The sequence below is a fragment of the Mastigoproctus giganteus genome, chromosome 10 (assembly GCF_048544385.1).
Source record: "Mastigoproctus giganteus isolate SK-2022 chromosome 10, ASM4854438v1, whole genome shotgun sequence".
In the NCBI taxonomy this organism is placed as follows: domain Eukaryota; kingdom Metazoa; phylum Arthropoda; class Arachnida; order Uropygi; family Thelyphonidae; genus Mastigoproctus; species Mastigoproctus giganteus.
Genome location: NC_143584.1, coordinates 17050809 through 17074464, shown reverse-complemented (window position 1 = coordinate 17074464; position 23656 = coordinate 17050809). Strand labels below are relative to the sequence as shown.

At 35.0% G+C, this 23656-nt stretch overlaps 1 protein-coding gene across 6 annotated transcripts in view; it reads right to left on the bottom strand.

Annotated features, from left to right (window-relative positions):
• LOC150078808 (poly [ADP-ribose] polymerase 2-like) overlaps window positions 1–23656 on the bottom strand; it is a 167446-nt gene that overhangs the window by 6581 nt on the left and 137209 nt on the right. For all 6 annotated transcript variants that reach the window (XM_090382479.1, XM_090382477.1, XM_090382483.1 and 3 more), the window contains exons 10-12: window positions 18786–18920; window positions 13084–13407; window positions 1292–1416 (exon numbers count right to left, since the gene is read on the bottom strand). In XM_090382479.1, the coding sequence (XP_090238605.1) occupies window positions 1292–1416; window positions 13084–13407; window positions 18786–18920 (584 nt within the window). The remainder of the gene's footprint in view (window positions 1–1291; window positions 1417–13083; window positions 13408–18785; window positions 18921–23656) is intronic.

Here is a 23656-nt window from a genome sequence, read left to right as displayed (position 1 = left end):
GGAATGACATCAACTCAGAGTGCATTCTGCAACCATTCCTCTGTGCACAGCTACTGAACTTAAACAGTTTATTGCTATTCACCCATCATTCAAAACAGCGCTGAGTGGGTGGGGGGAGTTCTTTCTAACCCGTACAGATATATTGCTACAAATAACAAGGGAAATGTGAAAAGATCAAAGATGATGACATTAGTGAATAAAATTGAGTTATTAGACAAAATTTCCAATGGTGAAAGTGTCTTCTCAGTGGCAAAACATTGTAAAATCAATGAGTCAACGGTACGATCAATCAAAAAATCGGAAGAAAAAAATCCGCCGTAGTGTCCGTGAAGACGCGCTAATTGCTTCAAAAATTTGCTCTGTAACTCGTGATGTTAAATTAGAAAAAATGGAAAGAGCTTTAAATCTGTGGATAGAACACCGAACTCAAAATAAAATTCCGTTAAGTTCACTCATCATTCGTAAAAAGGCAAAACTCCTTTATCAACACTTTAGCGAAACTGGTGATAGTACTGGCGGGATAAGTTTTTTAGCTATAGCAAAGGCACTGGATTGAAAGGTTTGTTTGAAATTTATAATAAATATTACATTTAATATTAAATTGTTTCTTATTTTCATTTCGATGCCTTATGCTTGCATTTCACTATGTACTGTCTATGGATACATATAATACATACATAGAAAAAAATTTTAGACTAGTTTTTCTTATATATTTCATACTTTGGAACGGAACCCCTTTATTACTATGGGAGCCATAACTCAGTATTCGCACATTTCTCAGGAATGTAACCCTTGCAAATAGCGGGGGTTTACTGTATATGAAATACATTTTTTAAGGGATAGAATGGAAATTCCACCCTATGTCATCACTGGCAGATTAAAAAGCATGTGTGGAAATTTTTTTTGAAGCCCATTTTCAGGAGTATAATTTCCCTTCAAAAAAAAAAAAAAAAGGGTCTCAGCAACTAGTACAGTTATTGCCATTCTTTGGTCAAAAAAGTATTATTCTCAAAACAAGTCCAATTGAGCATGGTAGAGCAGATTGCACTGTCACCAATTATCCAAATGTGGCACCAAATGCGATAAAAAAAAAAGTTACAAGATAACTTCAAAGAGCATTTATTACCAAGAAACAAAATAATTTTAAAAAATCAAATTTGGATTTTTTTTTTTTTTTTTTAATTTCCTGGTATTTCCAATTGCTATAAACAAAACTATTAATGTTATTAAAAAATTATGGGACATCAAGATTTATATGCTACATTGTTATAAATCTTAAATCGATACTTACAATGTTTTAGTTAACTCTGGATCTGGTATTACACGGCCTAATCCCTTAACACTATGTTTGCCTGGAGGCAGGTTAGCTGCATCATAATTTGAATCAACTAATTCATTAATATTGCCTAATGACACCTGCAAAAATAACTTTCATGAATATTTAATAAAATAATAAAGACTATTTTAAAAGCCTGTTCAAAAAAAATAATTATATATGAATAATTATTACTTACTGTCATAACTATACTCATGTTAAAAATCAGTGAAGTTAAATAGGATGTTTTATGAAGGATGGGGGTATGATCTTTCCTCACTACTAATACCCTCAACATCAAGCCTTATTTATGATGCCAACCAAGTTATTCAGGTGATCAGTAATAAATCCCATTCCTCTTTTGAGGGTACTTTGGCTCATATTTTTTGCAATCAAACTCAAAAGTAAGTGAAGGAAACAAATATTGCAATTATTCACATGAACAGTGCTCTGAAACAGAAAGAAACTATCCATAAATTGTAATTCAAGCTATCTGTTGCCTTTTTCTCCAATCATTATTATAAATATTGATAGTTCACTGGCAATTTTGTAAAATCATCCGCTCCAGATTAGCATTATATTATATTTGTTGGGGTTTGATTAGAAATATATGTTATGGTTATTTTTTTTTGCCATGTATTTTGTCATCTTTTGCTAGTTCTCACTTTTCTATGTAGGAATTTTTATTTCATTCTCCCCTGCCCCCTCACTTTATGGGTCCCTAGTCCTGGAAGAATAAAATTGTTTCAACAAGTAAGTGGAGTCTTTCATTCTGTGTCCATTTGTATACATAGTCTGCACACTTCAAGTTCATGACATAGAGCATATCATGAATTTGAAGTCACCTAGAACTCACTGGTATAACAACCTCAGGTGTGTTTGTTATTCATATCTGAAAATTTTTACAGTAAACTTCTAGAGAAAATTTTCATTTTTATCTTTAGTTCAATCTTCAAGCAGGCAGCTGCCAGCATCAATAGGTTTGAGACTAGCACCAACTAATTTTTCTTTTCCAACGATCCCCTTCATCCCCATAGGAAAATCTTGGTTTTCTCCAAGAAACTTGATGTTGAGTAATACCTTCTCTACTGTTGGTTACGTGCGCAGTTTTATTTTTCCTTCTATGTGTGCATGTGTTACTGACTTAGGTAAATTATATAACCGTTTTGGTTTTTAACTTATGTAATAATGTATGTTTAAGCGGCAATGGACTTTTAGAAGCAGAAGCCAGGGTAAGCAAAGTTAAGACTTTATTATAAATTAAGCTTTGTTTAAAAAATAAAAACAAAGCAACTGGCTTGATAAAGGAGTTGAGTATTAGCCATGTAGTGCAAAGAGCCACAGACTTTTGCTGCTGCACTGACCAAAAAGAAGAAAGGATAAGAAAATACGGCGAAGGTAAAGAAAGCTTGCACGAGAAGCATGCAAAAGTTCGATGAAATTTACTGGTAAAAGTACTTTGCTGCAATGGCATTTGTATTGTTGCTCGCTCAGTAAATATACAGTGGGTGTTATTAGTCAGAAATAGAAATTGAATCCTATGGAAGATTGAAACACTCCTGAAGTGGAGGGGGTAATCCTGACCTTTTTTCTTTAGAATCACCTGGTGGACTAGTGGATAAATTGTTTATTAAGAGAGAGGAGAGAAAAAAAAAAAAAAAAAAAGGCAAAGGAGGCCCACACGAGAAGCACGGCAAACTTCAAAAACGTTTAGCAAGGAAACTACATTACGAACATTTTTTACGACACCAGAACTTCCAATATGACTCTGTTCGCGATTCAATTAGTGATTCTAAAGAAAAAGGTCAGGTTACCCCCCCCCCTCCACTTCGGAAGGGTTTCAAGCTCCCGTGGGATTCAACTTCTACTCCAGACCGATAACACCCACTGCCTGTTTACCGAGCGAGCAACAATACAAATGCCATTGCGCCAAAGTACTTTTACCAGTAAATTCCATCAAACTTTTGCATGCTTCTCGTGCAGGCTTTCTTTACCTTAGCCGAAAATACAAATTATGCACTTCCCTCCTCACATAGATAACTATCCAGTTGACCTTTGAATTTCTTAAACCTCTCAAGCCTCAACTACCTACAGAGGCAACTTTTTCCAGTTAATCTCTTTCCTGTAATTTGAATTTATGGTAACTTATATATCTAACCTTTAGGTAGGCATTGTCCATTATTGTAAACAATTTCTCTCTGTATTTTTTGTTTATAGCATGTGATAACAATTAGTGTGATACTGAAGACAGACATTTACGTGTTGTCATGCACTGGATAACATAACATGGCATATACCAAAAAGGAGAAGAGCAATAACAAATGTTTGTAATAAATATTTTATATATTGTGCAAAATACCAGTAAACTCTAAAAAGGTCAAGCAAAGTATTGCTAAGTTAAAATAGTACACAAAATGAATTAAGGATACATGAAGAAATATAAAAAACAGCAAAGCTGTAGTTAAGCTTAAAATAATTTGTTAGCTATCCTGTAGGCCTAAACTTATGAATTTTATATATAAAATGATCAAGATGCAATGAAATTACTGAAAGTCTTAGTAAATGAGAATGAGAAATTGAAATATATAAAAAATATATAAGACTCGGTTATGGATCCGGGGTGCTACGGTAAACGTAGGAAAAAAAAAAAAAAACAGCAACCACAATGAAAAATAGACAAAAAGGTAATTATCAGTGTATTTGGTAGGGAAGTTGAGCTATCAGGTGTAATAACCATGGAAGAATTGAGAGAACCTGTATGCAAAAAAACAAATTACCTGAAAAAAAAAATGCAATTAATATAAGCATAATTATAAATACCTAAAGCTGTGGGTCCTAAGACTTTAACTACTTCGTCTGGGGGTCAGCAGCGAAAATCATAGGAGCCACCGCAATAAGTCAGGTCTCTATTTCTGTTATGATGTACACGTAAAAAGTATACTATATAATATCGGTGTAGATACACCATAGTTAACCCATAAATTTGAACTACGTATGTAGTGTAAAAGGCAACATTTTAATAGTATCTCATATTGTGGGTGCCTTCACAACGAGACAGCTGGTATTGCACTACTTCAAATAAATAACGCTTCTCTAGTAGAGAAGACTACTGTTATTTATTTTCAGAGTATACCACCACCCAGACGATCGTTTCGAAGCTAGTGGGCTTCATCATCAGTGGGTGGGCAGGCACCCTGGTAGTGCAACATGCCAAAGGGTGTTGGTGATAATGTTTTTTGAAAACGAAATGCACAAGGCATAATCCTTATGGGTTTTGGTAATTAACTATATAATATCAGTGTATATACACCATAGTTAACCCATAAATTTGAACTATGTATGTACCCCACAATATGAGATACTATTAAAACGATGCCTTTTACACTACATACGTAGTTCAAATTTATGGGTTAACTATGGTGTATCTACGCCGATGTTATATAGTTAATTACCAAAACCCATAAGGATTATGCCTTGTGCATTTCGTTTTCAAAGTAAAAAAGTATACGTTTACATCATAGCTGACCCGACAGAGACCAGAAGGAAGAATAAAAGAATAAGTAAACTTAAAAAAATATATATAATAAATAAGTTTATGCCGATAGAATCATGTGGAAAAAGAATGAAATAAAAATCAAAGAAATCTAAGAGAGGGGGCAAAACAAGAGAACTTACTGTCTGTATGGACCAGAAGATGTTGAAAGCCAATGGGGACCAAAGGACATAAATACACTGCACATGAACATTCGGCTCTCTCCTCTGGTCCATACAGACAGTAATTTCTCTTGTTTTGCCCCCTCTCTTAGATTTCTTTGATTTTTATTTCATTCTTTTTCCACATGATTCTATTGGCATGAACTTATTTAACTAGGGCTAGCTCCACTCAATACTGAGTGGAGCTAGCCCTAGTTAACGTTCCATTCAATGTATCCATATATCTATAATTAGCTATATTATCATTTTAATTTAATTTTATTTTATGTGTTTATTTATAGGGTACAACAAAGAAGTCCAACTTAGGTTACCTAAATACTTGGCCCTTTGAACTAATGAGTATAGTTTTCACCCCTAATACTTCTATGCTAAATTCTCCAATTTATCTAGTTGGTATTATCATTAACTAAAAAATTGTTATATACAGACAGATGTAATGTACAATCATAAATTTGATGGCATTAATCTGTTCTGTCTCTCTTTCTATTTTTTATATTCTTCTACATAACTTCATATACAGTTTTATATATATATATATATATATATATATATATATATATATATAAAATTAGAAAAATATTAGAAAAATAAATGCACAAAGGCATAATTCCTTATGGGTTTAAGTAATTAACTATATAATATCGGTGTAAATACACCATGTTAACCCATAAATTTGAACTACGTATGTAGTGTAATAGGCATCGTTTTAATTGTATCTCATATTTGGTTGCCTTTGCAATGAGATAGCTGCGACTGCATTACTTCAAATAAATACAGTCAGTCCTCGTATAACACGTGTTTACACTATACGAATTCGATCATACACGATTTATAAATAGGGGAACGATATCTTATATAACACGAACCAAATTCGCTTATGCATGATTCGCCTTTGTGTTTACAAGAAATGGCAGTCGAATGCAGAATCACCCAAACCGAACGCAACACGATAGGAATGAAGAGAAGATTCTGAAAATGTATTTGTTTTTTATATCAGTGAAGGGGAAACACATTTCACCATAACGTAAAAACCAACACAATTCCAGCTATCGGTATAATCGCAAATGCAATTAGTTCAAGTTTACTACCACTTTATAACAGATTCCACTAGCAGAAACGCAACTAGAAATTGTTTTTATTGTTTTATGGTAGTAATCCCTAGAAATGTGCTTTAGTAAAATGTGAGGCATTAATAGTATATCTCTGCCTTTACGGTGTTGTTTATTCAGTTGCTACACCCGCGCAGCTTTGTTTACGTGTATCAAGCGTGCCTCCTCGTTTTGTAATTGTGCTTTATTCCCTAAAAATGAGTAAAATACTTAAAAGGTGTGAAAAGGAAGCGTCCTGATGAAGACACTGCAGATTCAGAGAGAAAAAATTCTCTCTGAATCTGCAGTGTCTGAATCTGAATCTGCTCTGAATTCTCTCTGAATCTGCACTGGGTCAAAAATTCTTACCCGGGAAAATTTATAGTGGCCTCATACTATGTTTTATGGCCAAAATCACACCGGCCTCTGGCCTACCGGGGTTTCCCCGGTAAGGCTTATGGCCAGTTCGCCTCTTTTGATAGAGAAAAAATATGAAATTGTGAAATGCTTTGAGCGAAATGAAAGACCATGTGATATTGCATGTGCTACAGACCTAAATGAGGCAACGTCGAGAATTACAAAGAATGCATAGAAAATAAAAACAACTTCCATAGCAGGAACAACTCAAAGTGTAATTAAAATCCATTAGATTAAGACACAAATAATTGGAAGAGATGGAACGGCTGTCATCTGTTTGGATAGAAAAATCAAACAAAAAACAAGTTTGTTTACAATAGTAGCAAAAGCATTAGCAATATTTTATTACGATTATTTATTATGTTTGGTAATAAATGTGTGTTCAATCTTGGGTGGTCGGCACCGAATCCTATTTTTCCCATAGGGCCTGTTGTTTATATTGCACGATGGTTTCTAGGAACACAACTATCGTGCTATACGAGGACTGACTGTAATGCTTCTCTAGTAGAGAAGACTGCTGTTATTTATTTTCAGCAGAAACCACCACCCAGACGACCGTTTCGAAGCTAGTGGGCAGGCAGGTACCCTGGTAATGCAACATGCCACTGATGATGAAGCCCACTAGCTTCGAAACAATCGTCTGGGTGGTTCTATCCAATGAAAATAAGTAACAGTAGCCTTCTCTACTAGAGAAGCATTATTTATTTGAAGTAATGCAATAGCAGCTATCTCATTGCAAAGGCAACCACAATATGAGATACGATTAAAACGATGCCTCTTACACTACATACGTAGTTCAAATTTATGGGTTAACTATGGGTATTTACACTGATATTATATAATTAATTACTTAAACCCATAAGGAATTATGCCTTTGTGCATTTATTTTTCTAATACATTATTAACAACACCCTTTGGCATCTCTCATTGTGGAAATAACTTCGCAAATGTGATGGCATGTTGCATCACCAGGGTACCTGCCCGCACACTGATGATGAAGCCCACTAGCTTCGAAACGATAGTGTGGGTGGTGGTATCCGCTGAAAATAAATAACAGCTATCTCGTTGCGAAGGCAACTACAATATGAGATACAATTAAAACGATGCCTATTACACTACATGTGTAGTTCAAATTTATGGGTTAACTATGGTGTATTTACACCGATATTATATAGTTTATATATATAAAAGCTTGACTGGATAAAAAGAACATTGTAGTAAAATGCTTTAATAATCCTACTACTTATAATAATTGATAACGCATTATCTATTATTATTATTATTATATATATATATATATAAAAAGCTTGACTGCATAAAAAGAACATTGTAGAAAAATGCTTTAATAATCCTACTACTTATAATAATAGATAATGCATGCTTAAAACTATAAGAATTTCAAATGTTAATGAAAGTCATGCTCCTGAAATAAGGATAGGTTTAGTCTATTCATGCAGCCAAACAGAAAATACATTCAATGAGCAAATGTTGTAGAACTGAAAGTTATCTTACCATCATAAAAAAAAAGTTGTAATTTTAAGGATAATACACTGTTTTCTTCTCTTATTGTGTTTGTCTCAATGTTGATTACACCATTTCCAAGCTTGTTATATTCAAATGGTGAATAACAAAACTGAAGAAACAGAACTTGTTCCTGTCTTTGAGACAGAAACGAGTTCTGCTTCTTCTCTTACCTTACTCTCAATAACTGAAGCTTTCCCACATATGAATATCCATTAGGTTTCTTCTCTAACTTTCCTCTTGATAACTGCAGCCTTCCCACATACAAATATCCATTAGGTTATTTTATTTCATAAACTAAATTATTATATTTTTCCATAAACTTCATCTGCTAGTGCCATTTCTAAGTGATTTTTCATTTGGAGGGTACTCCAGTAATTAAAAAAAAAAAAATGATCTTTGGTGCTTGTTTTGTAGTGGTGCACAGCCACTACACACTAAGCACCACCTATGAAACAAAGGCACAGCAGCTCACTTTAAACCTTTCCCTAAATATTTGCCAAGTCACATTCCAGCATACTCATTCATTTTGCAGTGAGACAGGTTTCCATTACCTTGTGTTTCTGCAGTTTGCCAGAAAATGACAGACAAAAGAATCAAACAAATCAACCTCAAATTTTTAACAAAACTAAAAAAAAAAACACCAACTGAAAATTATGAGTTGTTAAGTCAAGTTTATGGAGAAGATAGTATATCAAGAGCTTGTGTGTTTGAATGGCATAAAACATTTTAGAAGGAAGACAATGAACAACCAGGCCGTCTGGTATCCATGAAAATGGGGACTGAGTAAGAACAATGATTAGAAATGATCATTGTTTAAGCATTAGAATGGTTGCATCAGAACTCAACATGGACAAAAATGACAGATAAATTTTAACTGAAAATTCAGGCATAATAAAAGTGTGTGCCAAGATGGTGCCAAAAATTCTGAATGAAGATCTAGACTTTCTGAGCACTGTAATTATTTGAAATGGAAGTTAGCTGTTCCAGCACAACCCAGAAACTAAAAGACAGTCAATGCAATGGAAGACAACCAACCCCACAGACCAAAAAGAAAAAAAAAAAAAAAAGAAAAAAAAAGCAAATGTCAAAATTAAAAATGAAAATCTTGCTTCTTGTTTCCTTTGATATTAAAATAATTACAGTATTGACTAAATATGTCCCACCAAATCAAACTTTTTTTTTTTTTTTTTTTTTTTGGTAGTTGTTGGCGCATAGGCTTCTGTGGCCATAATGCACCTCCCAAGGTTTTTTTTGCAGTACTTTGATCCAAGCCCGAGGCGGGAATCGAACCCGCGACCTTTGGATTGCCAGGCAGGCACTTTACCCACCCGGCTAGCCCGGTCGGCAACCAAATCAAACTGCCAATCAAGCATACTACATTGAAGTTATGACAAGGCTGAGAAAAAAGGAATAAAGAAGGAAGAGGGCTTCAGCTCCAGCACATCAGCTCTCTGTTCACCAGTTTCTGGCCAAAAAACAAATCACTGTGTGTGAACATGCACCCAACTCACCAAACCTAGTCCCTTGACTTTTTTCTCTTCCCTAAACTGAAAAGTGAACTTAAAGGAACCCATTTTCAGTCCACTGAAGACATTCAGAAAAAAATGGCTGTTTTTTTCTGAATGTTTTCAAATGTATTCACAAGTGTTAAAAGGGCTTACAGAATATGACCTTCAGAAATGTTTCTATGCTTGGAAGAAACATGAAACAGTGAAAGGCCAAGGTAATTATTTTGAAGGGAAAAACTGTAAGGTACAAAATATTTCGTTATATTTATTTTATTGCAACAGTCTCATACTTAATAGTCAAACCTTGTAAGTACTTTATTTCTTAGTTAATTTTTATATTACACAAGATCAGCCTTTCAATCCATCTCTTCGGCAGGTTTAGACGTTACTGAAATGATATGCCCCTTGGTTGTTTCAGAGTCAGTGCCTTTTGGTTCTTTACAAGATGGGGGCCCCCAAAAGATGAAATTCTTTCCCCATCATATTTTAAGTATTCAATCATTTATCTTTTGGCATTTTAGCTCATTAAAAAAAAAAAAAAAAACGCACCACAAAGAAGACAAGATTGTCTCAGCAAGCACTACATATATTTTTGTAAGATTCCAAAAATAATTTCTTTCTGTTTCAATGCACAGAAGTGTTATACAGCTATCAAAGAAACACTTTGATACATTGGCTAAAACAGCTACTCTAGGAACTGTTGCAGGCAAATAAAATAATTGGTACAATCCAGCAACATAAAAATCCAAATAACTCTAAAGCACCTATGATCTTTGGAAGCCAAAAGCATGCAAACAAGACCTAGTGTCAACAGCGGGAGCTTAGCAAAGGGCTAGTGAATATTCCAAAATAACCCAATGACTAGGAACAAGCATTCCCTAAAAGGCTCTTTTGCACTTTTTTAGGGAATGCTAGTCAAGCAAGGTAAACCAAGTAAATAAAACTAGAAAAGCTAAAATAAATTTCAATCAGCAATAATAGCATTCTAGACAGTTTACATATTTTCAATGTTTACTACCTTTTCCCTGGAACAATCCGGGAACTTTCACAGCTAATAAAACAAACTGCCACATTAATACAGGTCACCTTACACCTATAGCAATGTAATTTCTTGAACAGACCCCACACACCAATAATAAATCATATTTCAAATACCAAGAACAATATGGTAAATCCTTCCCTTTTCCTAAGAAACAGAACTATTGGAAATTCCAGTCATAGATGAATAGCCATAATGACAAAACTGTAAAAAGCTTCAGAAACCAAGACCCCCTCACTCACTGGCCCCTCACTCCCAAGGAAGACACTAGAGGATTTTTATCAAGTAAAAACTTAGCATACAAGAAACTGGGTAGTAGAGGATTCTCCCCTACTATCCAGTTTCTTGTATGCTAAGTTTTTACTTTTTGTCAATGCATTCCTTACATCAAGCACACAGAAATGCACCACCATTAGCTAGAGATAATTCTACATGCCACAGCCAGAATTTAAAACAGTAAAACCATGACGCACAGGTGAACCACCAGCAGGAGTTTTCCACTCATGCCATCTTGAGCATGCTATATTTACAACTTCTACACTACACACAATTTCATCATGAATCATCAATCAATCATCATCAATCACATATTTATAGTTGAACTTAAATTTTTTTTCATTTCGATTAGTATGTTTTGCCAATAAAAGATATCATCAGTTGTTAGAACAAAAGCAAAATGATACCCACAATGCAAAGTGCAAACAACATGGCAGCTGGATATTTGGCATTTAAATAACACAAAGCAATTTAAAGTGGTACTGGAAATCTAAGAATGACTGTAAAGTTCAAAGACATTGGAGACAATTTGCCACAAAAACACCATCACAAAGAACAAGAATTCATGATAAATTTGAGATATATGGTATCATGCAAGCAAAGATCTGCAAGATCCCATTCATCAATGGGTGAGGAAAATTCTGATATGGTGTTACAGAGATTTGTACGACCACCATGAAAACCTAAAGTAAGCTGCTTGTGAGACTGGAATAAGCCATTCAGTTGTTTGCCCTCTGAGCAGTGCTAGAGGCGAAACATGGATAATCTGAAAATCTGCACTAGTTCACCACATGTACAAATTATTGCTTTGCTACATACCCAATAATTATGATTTCTGGGGTTTGTAATCAATTTTAATTAGTTTCATAAAATGTATGCACATCTTTTTGAGACACTCTGCAGATACAATTAATTTGAAATTACTGCATAATTGAAAAATATAACAAAGTAGTCAATAAAATACTAATTTTAATGTATGATGTATTCTTAAAAAACCCTAAAATTTTAAATAAACTGCACATTAAAGTTTTTCACCAATAGAATCCATCAAATAAAAAACATCACAATATTCTAAATAATATTAATTATAGTGCAATGGTATTCTTTTTTAAAATATCCCATGCTACAATTATTCCACCAACACTAATACCGTCCTTTTCTCATATATTAGAAAGATGATATCACACATCACATATAACACACTGTCCAGGCTGATTCTTGTCTCAGAACATTATTTGACTCTAGCATTCAGTGTCCCAATTGAAGTACAGTGTGTTCCATGATAAACAGGATCTCACAGCATAGAGGTTAGACCAGCAAGACAATGCATATCTTGACACAGTACTTTATTTAGAAAAAATAAATAAAAGAGGATGAGAAGTATCCATTCCATCCTGGGCAGCCAGCCTGAACCTGTGATATTATCATGTCTCTCTTTTTGCATACAACCTGCAGTCAATAAGAGATCCAATACAATTTGATGTGCAAATATTGTTAATCTTTCAATACTGTTGCCTGTGAACAGCCTTCAATTTTCCTGTCCATGGTGACCTATCACCATCCTTCGAACAGATTTTCACTGCTAGCAATCCTCCAGATGCTATCTCCCTTTGACTATATATATATGAAATTTGACAATCCATTTTCAGGCTATATTTAGAAAAAATGGTCAAATTCAGCAAACCAACTGAGAAAACAAAGTTATCAGGCCGTTCATTCACCAAAGCTGGGCATTATGGCTGATCTGCAGGGAACAGATAATGCCTCAGAGCTACAAGTTTTTACCACATTACAATAAAACAAAGGAATTTTTTAGACCGTGAAATTGTCTAACTGCTATACATGAAAACAACTGATATTTCACTGATAAACAATGGATTCAATTTTTAACCGAGTTAACAAGTCAATAATATGTTTATGTTTAGTGAATGCTTTTGGAACTTTTAGAACATTGTTTATAGATAACATCAGTAACTTTCATTCACTTTTAATTGTCCTTATACTATCTAAAAGAAAATTAAATAGTGTAGAAGTTGTTCTTCGTGATGGTGTGGCATATTGTTTGTAAATTAATCACATTACCTTCGTGAAGAATTTATATACCCCCCCCACCCTTTTAATAATTTTGTTACAGAAACAATTAACTGCCTCAAATTATGACCATGCTGATCAATACAACATATGCCAGAAAATAAAACTTACCTCACAGAGTAATATTAATCCTTCATTTTTTGACCTTGTGGGATAACAGTAATTAGCACTCTTACTGCACATATCAGCAAAATAGACACCTTTTCCAAACATGTAACCAGTAACAGGTGCCTCAGGTGGTGCAATCCTTAAGCCTTGTTTCAGGATACCAGCCCAATTAGTAAGGCGAGAACCATGCCACAGCAGAGCCCTATTTCCAACATCTTTAAAATTTTCTGCCTCGTTTTCTTTAAAACACTCAAATATATCAATAATTTCAAGGTTATATTGGTTATGCGTTTTGGCATGAGTGTTATACAGGTATTCTTCAAGAAGCTGGAAAAAAAATTGTCAAAATAAAGAGCTGTAAACAAAAATTGAAAAAATATATACAAGAGAATGACAAGTATCTGTTCTATCCTGGGCAATGTTGGCTCACCCCACCATCACACCTTCATTTCTAAGCTTACTCTCACTAGAATATTTCACAATTTAAAACAAAGTACTTAAATTGTGAGACATCCTAGTAAGAGTAAGCCTAGAAATAAAGTTACAGGGGGATCCAACAACACATTTAAAGATACTTCTCATCCTCTTTTATTTATTATTTATTTTTTTTTCAATTCTGTCTGAACACTAAATAATTACATGCTAAACACAAAACCAGCCCTATCAATACAACAGTACAAAGTTTTTTAAATATTCTTTTAGTAGCATGGTGCACAGGTATATCAAGACATGGAAACTGGTAAATAATGAGCACCGATGGTAGCATATGGACAGCATTACAGAAATCCACTGCAGAAGTGGTACAGGAAATACCATGAAATGTCTCAGACTAACCTGTAACTCTTTAAAAAATTACAGGCATATTACACTCCACACAGGTTGAAGTGCTTGTTATTTCACCAATTTCTATTTCAAAGTCTGTCAAAATACCAAATATAACTAAAAAAATATATTTGAAAGAAGGTAATATTCTTTTCCTTTCAAATTTTAAGAAATGCAATCACATATTACAAATAGAATAAAGTCTTACTTTCATGTGGTGTCATGGGTTTCTTGTTGCATACTGATTTTTTTTTTTTTTTTTTTTAATAATCCAGCCCAGTCCACTTTAAGCCGGGTTGGATTATTTTAAAATTTGTGCTTAGGCAATGAAGACAAGGAGTTAGTACATCAGCAAATGAGGAATTGCATAGGGAAGTGGAAGCCAGAAATTTATCAAACTAACAGGGAGCTAAATGATTTTGCAATAACCGAGAAGAAAGTGAAGGAGAAACCATTGAAGTTAAACATAAGAGAGGCAAATGGAGTGGATGGGATCTATCCAGTTATATTAAGGGAGCCAGAAAAGGAAGCAAACAAACCCGTAGCCATAATTATGAGAACAAGTACTGGATATGTGCAAATGTATCCCCAATTCAAAGGGGATCAAAGGATGACATGAGTAATTACAAATCTATTAGTTTAACTTCTGTTTCGGAGGAAATAATGGAGTCACTGAACGAAGAAATGCAGGCTCATCTAGACAAGACTGCAGTTATAGTTTACACAGCATGGGTTTGTTAAGGGAAAATCTTGCCTGATCAACTTGATTGGATACTATGATATGGTCACAAAGGAACTGGATGCAAAAAAAAAAAAAAAAAAAAAATTTTGATATCATATACTTGGATTTCAAAAAAGCTTTTGACACTATTGCACATAAAAGATTGATGTACAAATTGGAGCAGTATGGCATTAAGGGCAAGTTGCTGCTATGGATGAAGAGCTGGTCGAGTGTGAGAAGACAGGGTGGTAATCAATGGACACTGCCCTTCGTGGACTAATGTTAATAGTGGAGTCTCCCAGGGTTTGGTGTTGGAACCACTGTTGTTTTCTATATTTATCAATGATATTGATGAAGGTATACAGGCTTAATGTCCAGGTTTGCAGATGATACAAAGGTTGGCAGGGTTATTATTGACAGTATGCTTCTGCAACAGAATCTAGAAAAGTTGGACAGATGGGCTGAGAGGTGGCAACTGAAGTTTAACATTAACAAATGTAAAGTACTGCATATGGGTAGCAGTAACATACCAACTGTGCAGTTCTACACTCAGGTTAGTGGAGAATGAAAAAGACCTGGGGATAATTGTGCAGTCATATATGAAGTTTTCAGAGCAGTGCCGACAGGTTGCTAGAGCAGCTCATGGTGTCTTGTCAATGACATACAGGAACTTTGCTAGCAGGGATAAGGAGGTGATTATCCCCTTGTATAAGGCTATGGTCCTGCCACACCTTGAGTACTGCATATAAGTCTGGAGGCTTCATTTTAGGATGGATGTAGATCTGCTGTAATGAGTACAGAGAAGGGCAATGATATTGGTGAGGGGAACAAGGGTGCTTTGACCAAGAAAGGCCTAAGTTCTGTAAATTTCAGCATCTGGAAACTAGACACCTGCGAGGTCATCTGATTAAGGTGTATAAGGCTTGGAATGGTTTGAGCAAGCCCAACACTAATGAGATTACTCATTAGTGTTGGGCTTAATTAATATATAAAATTATAAATTAATAAAATTAGATAAATTACACTGCCATTCTGATGTTCTAATGGTATTTTTTTACCTGCTATTCATTTTATTCATAAATCATACAGTACTGATTTTGATTTTGGAATGGCCAATTCCTTACGACCAATTACAGACTTATTGCAATTTTAACCAAAGAACTCATATAGCACAACTAATCAGATCCCCAGAAAGTGATGGAGGAATATAATTTCTCTCCTTTATAAATAAATAAATTTTATGCTTATACTCTTGGATGGCCACACAGGTTCAGAAGAGTTTACAAGTTAGAGCTACCTAGAACTGCCAACATTTGACTTTTGAAAAGTTGAAGACTGGATAACTGTAAGCAGGGCAATAACGAGTGGTCTCTTAAAGTCCACACTACACTAGAAATTAAATTCCACTGAAAGCGCACACATTTTATATTAAAATACAGCAGAATTGTTTACTAGTACAGCATTCTTTCAAGCAGTAGTTTACCCAGGCTTTCCCTGTCTGTGGATATCTGTTTGGATTGTCTGTTAAATACCATTAGTTGATTATGACTGCTTCAAGAAAGGTTTTGCCCTCTTTAGAAATGTTTAGCCAAAATTTTGTTTTTAACAATGGCATTATTATTTAGACTTGGCTCTCAAGGGCACTTCCAAAGCATCACCAGAAAGTGAAAATCTGAAATCAGTTTTCCTTTTTCTCACCTGGCTGAATATTCATCCTCTCACACTCAGCAATGCTATAAGGAATTATTAAAATTCCAATCTTCCTTGTGCACTTTGTCAATTCCCCAACCAAGGACTGCTGTATATCAATTATTTCTTTTCGCATAATAGTTCTGGTAGGTTCTCACACTAAAATTGACAGAACAGATACTGAAAAACATCTACAGGGTGTCTCAAAAATATTGGTACAAATGTTTAGGGGAGGTAGGTAACATATAAAGGAATGTGAATCGCATAGGAACCCATAACCGGAAACGTCACCGTAAGTCGGTACACGGCGCTGTTCATCAGTTCGCAAGAGGGAAAATTTCTGGTTTACTCATTCAAGCAGTAGTCGCCACACGAAGAGCATGCATAGATATATGAACTGTAAGCTGACAGACATGCACCTAGTGTATGGATTAGCAGAGGGCCCACACGGTGTGCGGTGCCCCCATGCGGCACAACATCGCTTTTCAATAAATGTGTGGGCAGGTATGATCGGTGACTGCTTAGTCGGCCCATACCTGTTACCATCCCGCATGAACTATGCTAAATATTGGATCTTTCTTGAACAAGTTCTACCAGGGTTACTTGACGATGTTCCAGCAAATGTGAGACGCAACATTTGGTTTCAACATGATGAGGCGCCTGCCCATTATGGAGGGTGTGTTAATGACCATTTGAACAGGCGTTTTGGGTGTCGATGGACCCGTTGCCTGGCCCACACGCTCACCTGGTTTATCGAGCCTTGATTTCTTTCTGTGGGGGACCTCAAATCTATCATGTATGAATCGCCTGTGGAGACGGAAATGGATCTCGTGGCAAGACTCATCTGCGCTGCTGCTACTGTCAAAGAAACTCCAGGTGTGTTCGACCGTGTCCGCCAATCCATGCTGCGTCGGGGTCACGCATGCATCGCATCTCATGGTGGAACCTTTGAGCATCTGTTGTAACATCATGAAATGCATCCATCTCATACTCCATTGTTAATATTATGTCAAATAAATGTTTGCCACTAATTACTGTCTTGTGTCATTTCTGCTTCTTGTGCCTCTGCTACTACTTTCCCGTGACGTTTCCGGTTATGAGTTCCTATGCGGTTCACATTCCTTTAGATGTTACCTACCTCCCCTAAACGTTTGTACCAATATTTTTGAGACACCCTGTATTTCTTTATCTTCAATGATATCAAAAATTACTGGAAAGTTTTCAACAAAAGTACTGTTTTTTGTAATTGGTTATCCAGTTTTCTCTCTGATCGCTCACTGAGGGTGATGGAAGATGGCTTTCTGTCTACTAACTTCTCCACTAATGCCGGTGTCCCCCCAAGGTTCAGTTCTTTCCCCCCCACTCTTTTCCTCTTGTATATTAATGACCTTCTTCCACTGACTGGAAATCCTATTCATAGTTTTTCCGATGATAGCACATTGCATTCCACTTTCCATTTTGACTCCATGTAATCACATGAAGCAATAAAGAACTTCCTCACTTCAGAAGTAATTTTCAATAAAGTATTTCCTCAGTGAGGAAGTACTTTATTGAAGGGGAAAAAAAAAAAACCAGGATCTTCTCTTGTGTTAGTTAGACTTTCATCAATACTGGCAGAATACAAAGGTGGTTAATGACAGCAATCAAGATATGCTACTTCAAGGGGATCTAGATAAATTAAGTAAACAGGCTGTAAAATGACAACTGAGGTTTAACAGTGATAAATGCAGAGTACTTCTTTTGGGTAGCGGTAATCCTAGAATAACATATACCATTTTGTTGATACCAAACTCAATGTAGTGGAGTGTGAAAAAAGATCTAGGATAATTGCACAGTCTGACAAGAAATTCTCTCTACACTGCAAAAATGCTACTAGAACAGCTCATGTGGTTCTGTCAATGATATACATGAACTTTCTCAGCAGGGACAAAGAGGTAATTGGTAATTATCCTACTGTATAAAGCAATGGTTAGGCCACATTTGGAAACCATTTTAGGAAGAAAAAAGGGGTCCAGAAATACAAAAAGATTAGTTGGGGGCACAAAAGGGTATTCTTCAAAGAAAGAGATGAGTGAGGTTCCCTAAACTGCAATCTCTGAAAACTGGGCATTGTGTGGTGACATAATTGAAATCTATAAGGCTTTAAAAGTAAATTGAAAAATGCCATCAGTGTTTAAATAAACTAAACAGTGATGGCATCTTTACTCTTTCTAATGTGATGCACACCAGGGGATATAAATTTAAATCAAAAAAGGATGGTTAAAGAATAGATGTACAGAAATTTTCATCCAGCCAAAGAATAATTTATTGTTGGAATAAACTTCCACCAAGTGTTATTGGAAGTGGGTAATTTTTTCCTCTTCTCCATTCCCCCTCCCTGGATAGTGCTATATAAGCTATACTTCTTTATCATGTTGCCAGTACTACTACTATTACTGAAATACAACTTTCAAATATCATAACCACTGCATACCTGGTAAGTAGAGTCATCACTTGTCAAAGGTCTTAAATTACAATTCAGTGAATTATAATGCCGATCAAGAGGATGGTCATTATTTTCAATCTCTTCTTTGAACATTTTGAGAGCAATCTGTATATCTCCTAATGCCTAAAAAACATAAAAATAAATAAATAAAAAATAAATACACAATTCATTTTTTAAATCTTAATATTTAAGCAGAAATTACTAGGAGATACATACACATAGCACTACATTCTTTGAAAGCAACATTAAATCAGAAAGGGAAAATGAATATTACCTTTCCTAATATAATTTCTATTAAAATGACGAGAAAGCATTTAAAAAAAAAAAAAAAAAAAAAAAAAAACTGTACTAGCTGTTTATAAGTAAACTCTGGTTATCCAAGTGGAAAGAAGCACAATAAATTAAAAGTATGAAACTATACGTGGTCTGATCAACTAATGATTATCACTTTTTTGCCAATTTCTCCAAATGTTATATTTCTTTTTTGCATGCATCGACATACACATTCACTTTAGTGCATGTGTGTGGAATCCTTACCACACGTACATGCAGGTTTCTGTTCTGATGTATTTCTCTGTGCAATTACTTTAATTTTATTTCATATTATTTTGCGTGCATGATTACAGCTTTACAGCAGCTCACAAGTATAAACAAGAGATAAAAAAGTGCTCTACTGTTGTGAAATAATGGATTGACTGAATATTACCCAGTCACATGGGATTTCTGGCCTCCGGCACTGACTGCTATGAAAATATGTCATCAGCTACCACGAGACAACACCACTGGGTAACCAACAGCTGTCCCGTATATGTAGAACATCATTATAAATGCAGTTGTTCTGCTCTGTGCCCCTCAAGCAGGATTTGAAGAGCACAAATCAAATGATCAATTAATTAAATTAATTAGTTAATTAGTTTAATGTTAATTTGCATATTTTCATTTGGTTTAGACCTATCACATGACTGCACCAATGTTTAAATTTGCATTGATGCAACTGATGTCTAAATTTGCGAGCTATTCAGTAACTATTATCCAGATCATATAGGGTCATTTACTGGCTCTGCTGGATAGTCGCCAATGACTGAAATATGATCCTTTTGGAGTTCACAAGTGCTGAGGTCCTCATGAAGAGGAAGTGCTTGTGAGTTCCCAGTTCTCTGTTTTATTATTCATTTACAAAAAGTGGTGCTTTCATTTGGAGAATGTGGATGTGCACCTCCTTGGGCTGGGAGTCATGCATCCACACTGCTGGAGATGAATATTTAGTTTGTCTTCCTTATGACCTTATTTTATATCAGTTCATTTTATTTTTATGTTGGCTTGAATTGCACTTTACCAAGTCTAACCTTAAGACGACAGCTCTCTTTCTTCTCTTTGGTAGTTATTGGCGCATCGGTCGCCATATTGCACCTCCCAAGGTTTTTGCAGTACTTTGATCCAAGCCCGAGGCAGGATTCAAACCTGCGACCTTTGGGTTTAAGACGACAGCAAGAATTTGTTATTTTTGTAACATGGTTTCATGTTTCTTTTGTTCATTAGTGTTAGTAATATTATCACATCTGTCCCTACAATAAATTATGGTGTTGATGACTGCCACCAAGCAATCTTGGTCAAGTGGCACACAGTTTCAGTGCATTCAGATGGGTACTGATTTCACTCTGGACTGGCTTGTTACTGTCAGTAGGTTCCTCTGGAATTAAGTGACTTTTCCAATGCATCCATTTCCATTTTTCAGGTTACTTTCATTCAAATACACCTCTTAGGCATTTCAGATTAGCAAAATAAAATCCTCCAAGTCATCAACTGACCTTGCAGATAAATTAATCATACTTTAGACAAGCCTCGAGATCAAGATCCAATATCCAGCAAGCAGGTTATGAATTACTGACTATTGACCTAAAACATGAAAACCAACTGCCATTCTTCATATGGCCATTTCAAACCTTATTAGGTTCTTACCAGTGAAGAGACAGGAGAAACAGAAAAACTACATGAACAAGCATTCTTACATGTCCTTACAAATAATCATTTCAACTCTGGGTAACCTACATACTAGAATAAGTTGGGGGGGGGGGGGGGGTAAATCAAATGCAAAATAAAAGACCACAAAAAAAAAAAAAAAAAAAATTTTTTCATACCATATACACCTAATTCTGTTTTTACACGATAGATACGTTCCTGAAAAATACGTGTAAAAAAAATTCGTGTAAAAAAAGACATTGTATTTATGGAAGGAAAGACGATTGGTTCCGGATCTAAAAAATCAGTAAAAATAATTAAAAAAAAAAACACATAAAAATATTCTTTTTAAGCTTATTATTTTATTTCAACAAAATACACATGTAATAATATGTAATGAAAATGTATTAAAGTAAATTTGTATGCATATGAAATGAAAAAAATTCTTCATGAACAAAAAAAATCTGTTTTACACATAACAAGATTTTATTCATTTTCACTTTCTGATAATAAACGACGTATATGTTTGCGTACGACTAGAATATCACTAGAAATGTTGTGGACATGGTCTTCTTCCTCTATTATGAAATTCTATCTGTGATCTCTTGAGAAAAATCAGCACGAGTCTCCTCTGGTGCTGATGTTTCACCAGTTTTTACGAACGAATTCAGTTATTAATCGTTGTGTTCGTGTTTTGGTTAGGCCGTTATATAATTCTCTGTAAGAGGCTGTCAACAACTTCAGTTCACGTTGAAACTTCCCAGCGCGTTCTTCATTAGGGTCATGTTTGACAAAATGATTACCTAATTTTCTGGCCAGTTCCAGACCTTCTTTTATTAAATCTGCATTTAGAACAGAATCATTTTCTTCATTATCACTACGTTCTGTGGGATAAGGAGTCCCAAGGACAACCTCTAATATTTCATCTTCGCTTAGGGCTTTGTCGGTTAACAATTCATCAATATCTTCAAACGATAGATCATCGAATCCTTCTCCACCAATTTTGTGTGCCATTGTAATGATGTTGGGAAATTCGGTCGTATTAGGGATGATGGGATCTTTGCTTTTTACACATTGTGGCCAAACCGCTTTCCAACACGCATTTAAAGTTGCTGGTTTTAATTCAGTTAGCGCTAATCCAACTTGATTGATACAATCCATAATTGAGAATTTCTTCCACACATTAATGACTGTTAGTGTTTCATCATTCAGTTTGTCCAAAACGTGTTGGAATGTTCGTTTTACGTAGTATGTTTTAATTGTCGCAATTATACCTTAGTCTAGCGGTTGTATCAAAGATGTAGTATTAGGTGGCAGAAATAAAATTTGTATGTTTGAGTGTTCCAAGACAGGATGGCCGGGTGCATTGTCAAGAAATCAGAAGAACTTTAAATTCGAGACCTTTCAAATTCATATAACATCTGACTTCTGGGGTGAAACATTTGTTGAACCATTCTGTAAAGATAGCAGTTGTCACCCAGGCCTTCTTGTTTGACATCCAGTGAACAGGCAGTTTATTGATATCTACACCTTTCATTGAACGTGGGTTTAGGGCTCGATTTACCAGCAGTGGTTTCAACATACGATCTCCTGAAGCGTTGGAGGAAAATAACAAGGTCACACGATCCTTAGCTACCTTAAAACCACCAGCAGTTTTCTGCGATTTGGCTACATACGTTCTGTTCGGCATTCGTTTCCAGAAGAAACCAGTTTCATCTGCATTCCACACTTGATCAGGAGTGTATCCTCCGTCTTCAATAATTTTTGCAAGTTCCTGCGGGAATACTTTAGTGGCCGGTTCATCTGCAGATGCAGTTTCACCTTTAATTTTTATATTAGGAAGAGCATTCCTTTTAAGAAACCCTATCATCCAACCTGTACTCGCAGAAAATTCATACTTTCTGTTTAACTTTCTGTTTTTTGTTTGAGATGAAGTGCTTGGCTTCTTTTCTTTAATCTGTCTGTAAATTCTTAGTGCTGTTTGCTTGATGGCATTTCCATCTACTGGTACTCTTTTTTGTGACTGATCTTCTATCCATATTACCAGAGCCTTTCCATTTTTTCCTTGACAATATCTCTTGTATATGATGATGAATTAACACTTACTTTTGTTCCAGAACATACCGACTTCCTAACTGCAGCTTCATTTTTCTTAATAGTTCTTACGGTAGCTTCATGTACACCAAAATGCTTTCCTACAGACGTAGCCCCTTGTCCAGTTGCAAGACGATCTAAAATTTGAATTTTAAGTTCCAAAGAACTCGCTTTCCTTTTCATTTTGGTAATAGGCGAATTATTCGACATTATATAAGGGCTACCGAAAAATATCTCAGTTATAGTTAATAAAAAAAGTATGAAAAATTTGTAAACTTACAATTTATTGACTATAGGCAAAATTAATAAATTTATATGTGCACAAATTTCACTAAAGATTCTTTCACTTTGAAATAGAGCTTATTACTAAATATCTTTCGAAGATACAATGCACGAATACCGTAGATGTGCACCAAATTCAATAAAAACGTTGATGATTCATAGATACCTAGACGTACACATTGGTAACCAAAAGCACGCATTTCAAAACGCACACACTAGCTAATCCATCACACTAATAAATAGCTGATAATCACACTAATCTATTGGTGCGTGTAATATAGAAATGATACTAATATGCCACAAATAAAAAAAAAAATTCTTAGAATTTAGGCAAAAAAAATTCATAGAAATCGTGTTAAATCAAAATGACTCGTGTAAAAAGAGATTGAAATATTTATTTTGAATTCGTGTTAAATCAAATTCGTGTAAAAAAAGTTCGTGCAAAAACAGAATTAGGTGTATATATATATATTTTTTTTTTGTGAACAGTCAGCGATTCACAACCTAGTTACTTGGTGTACCTA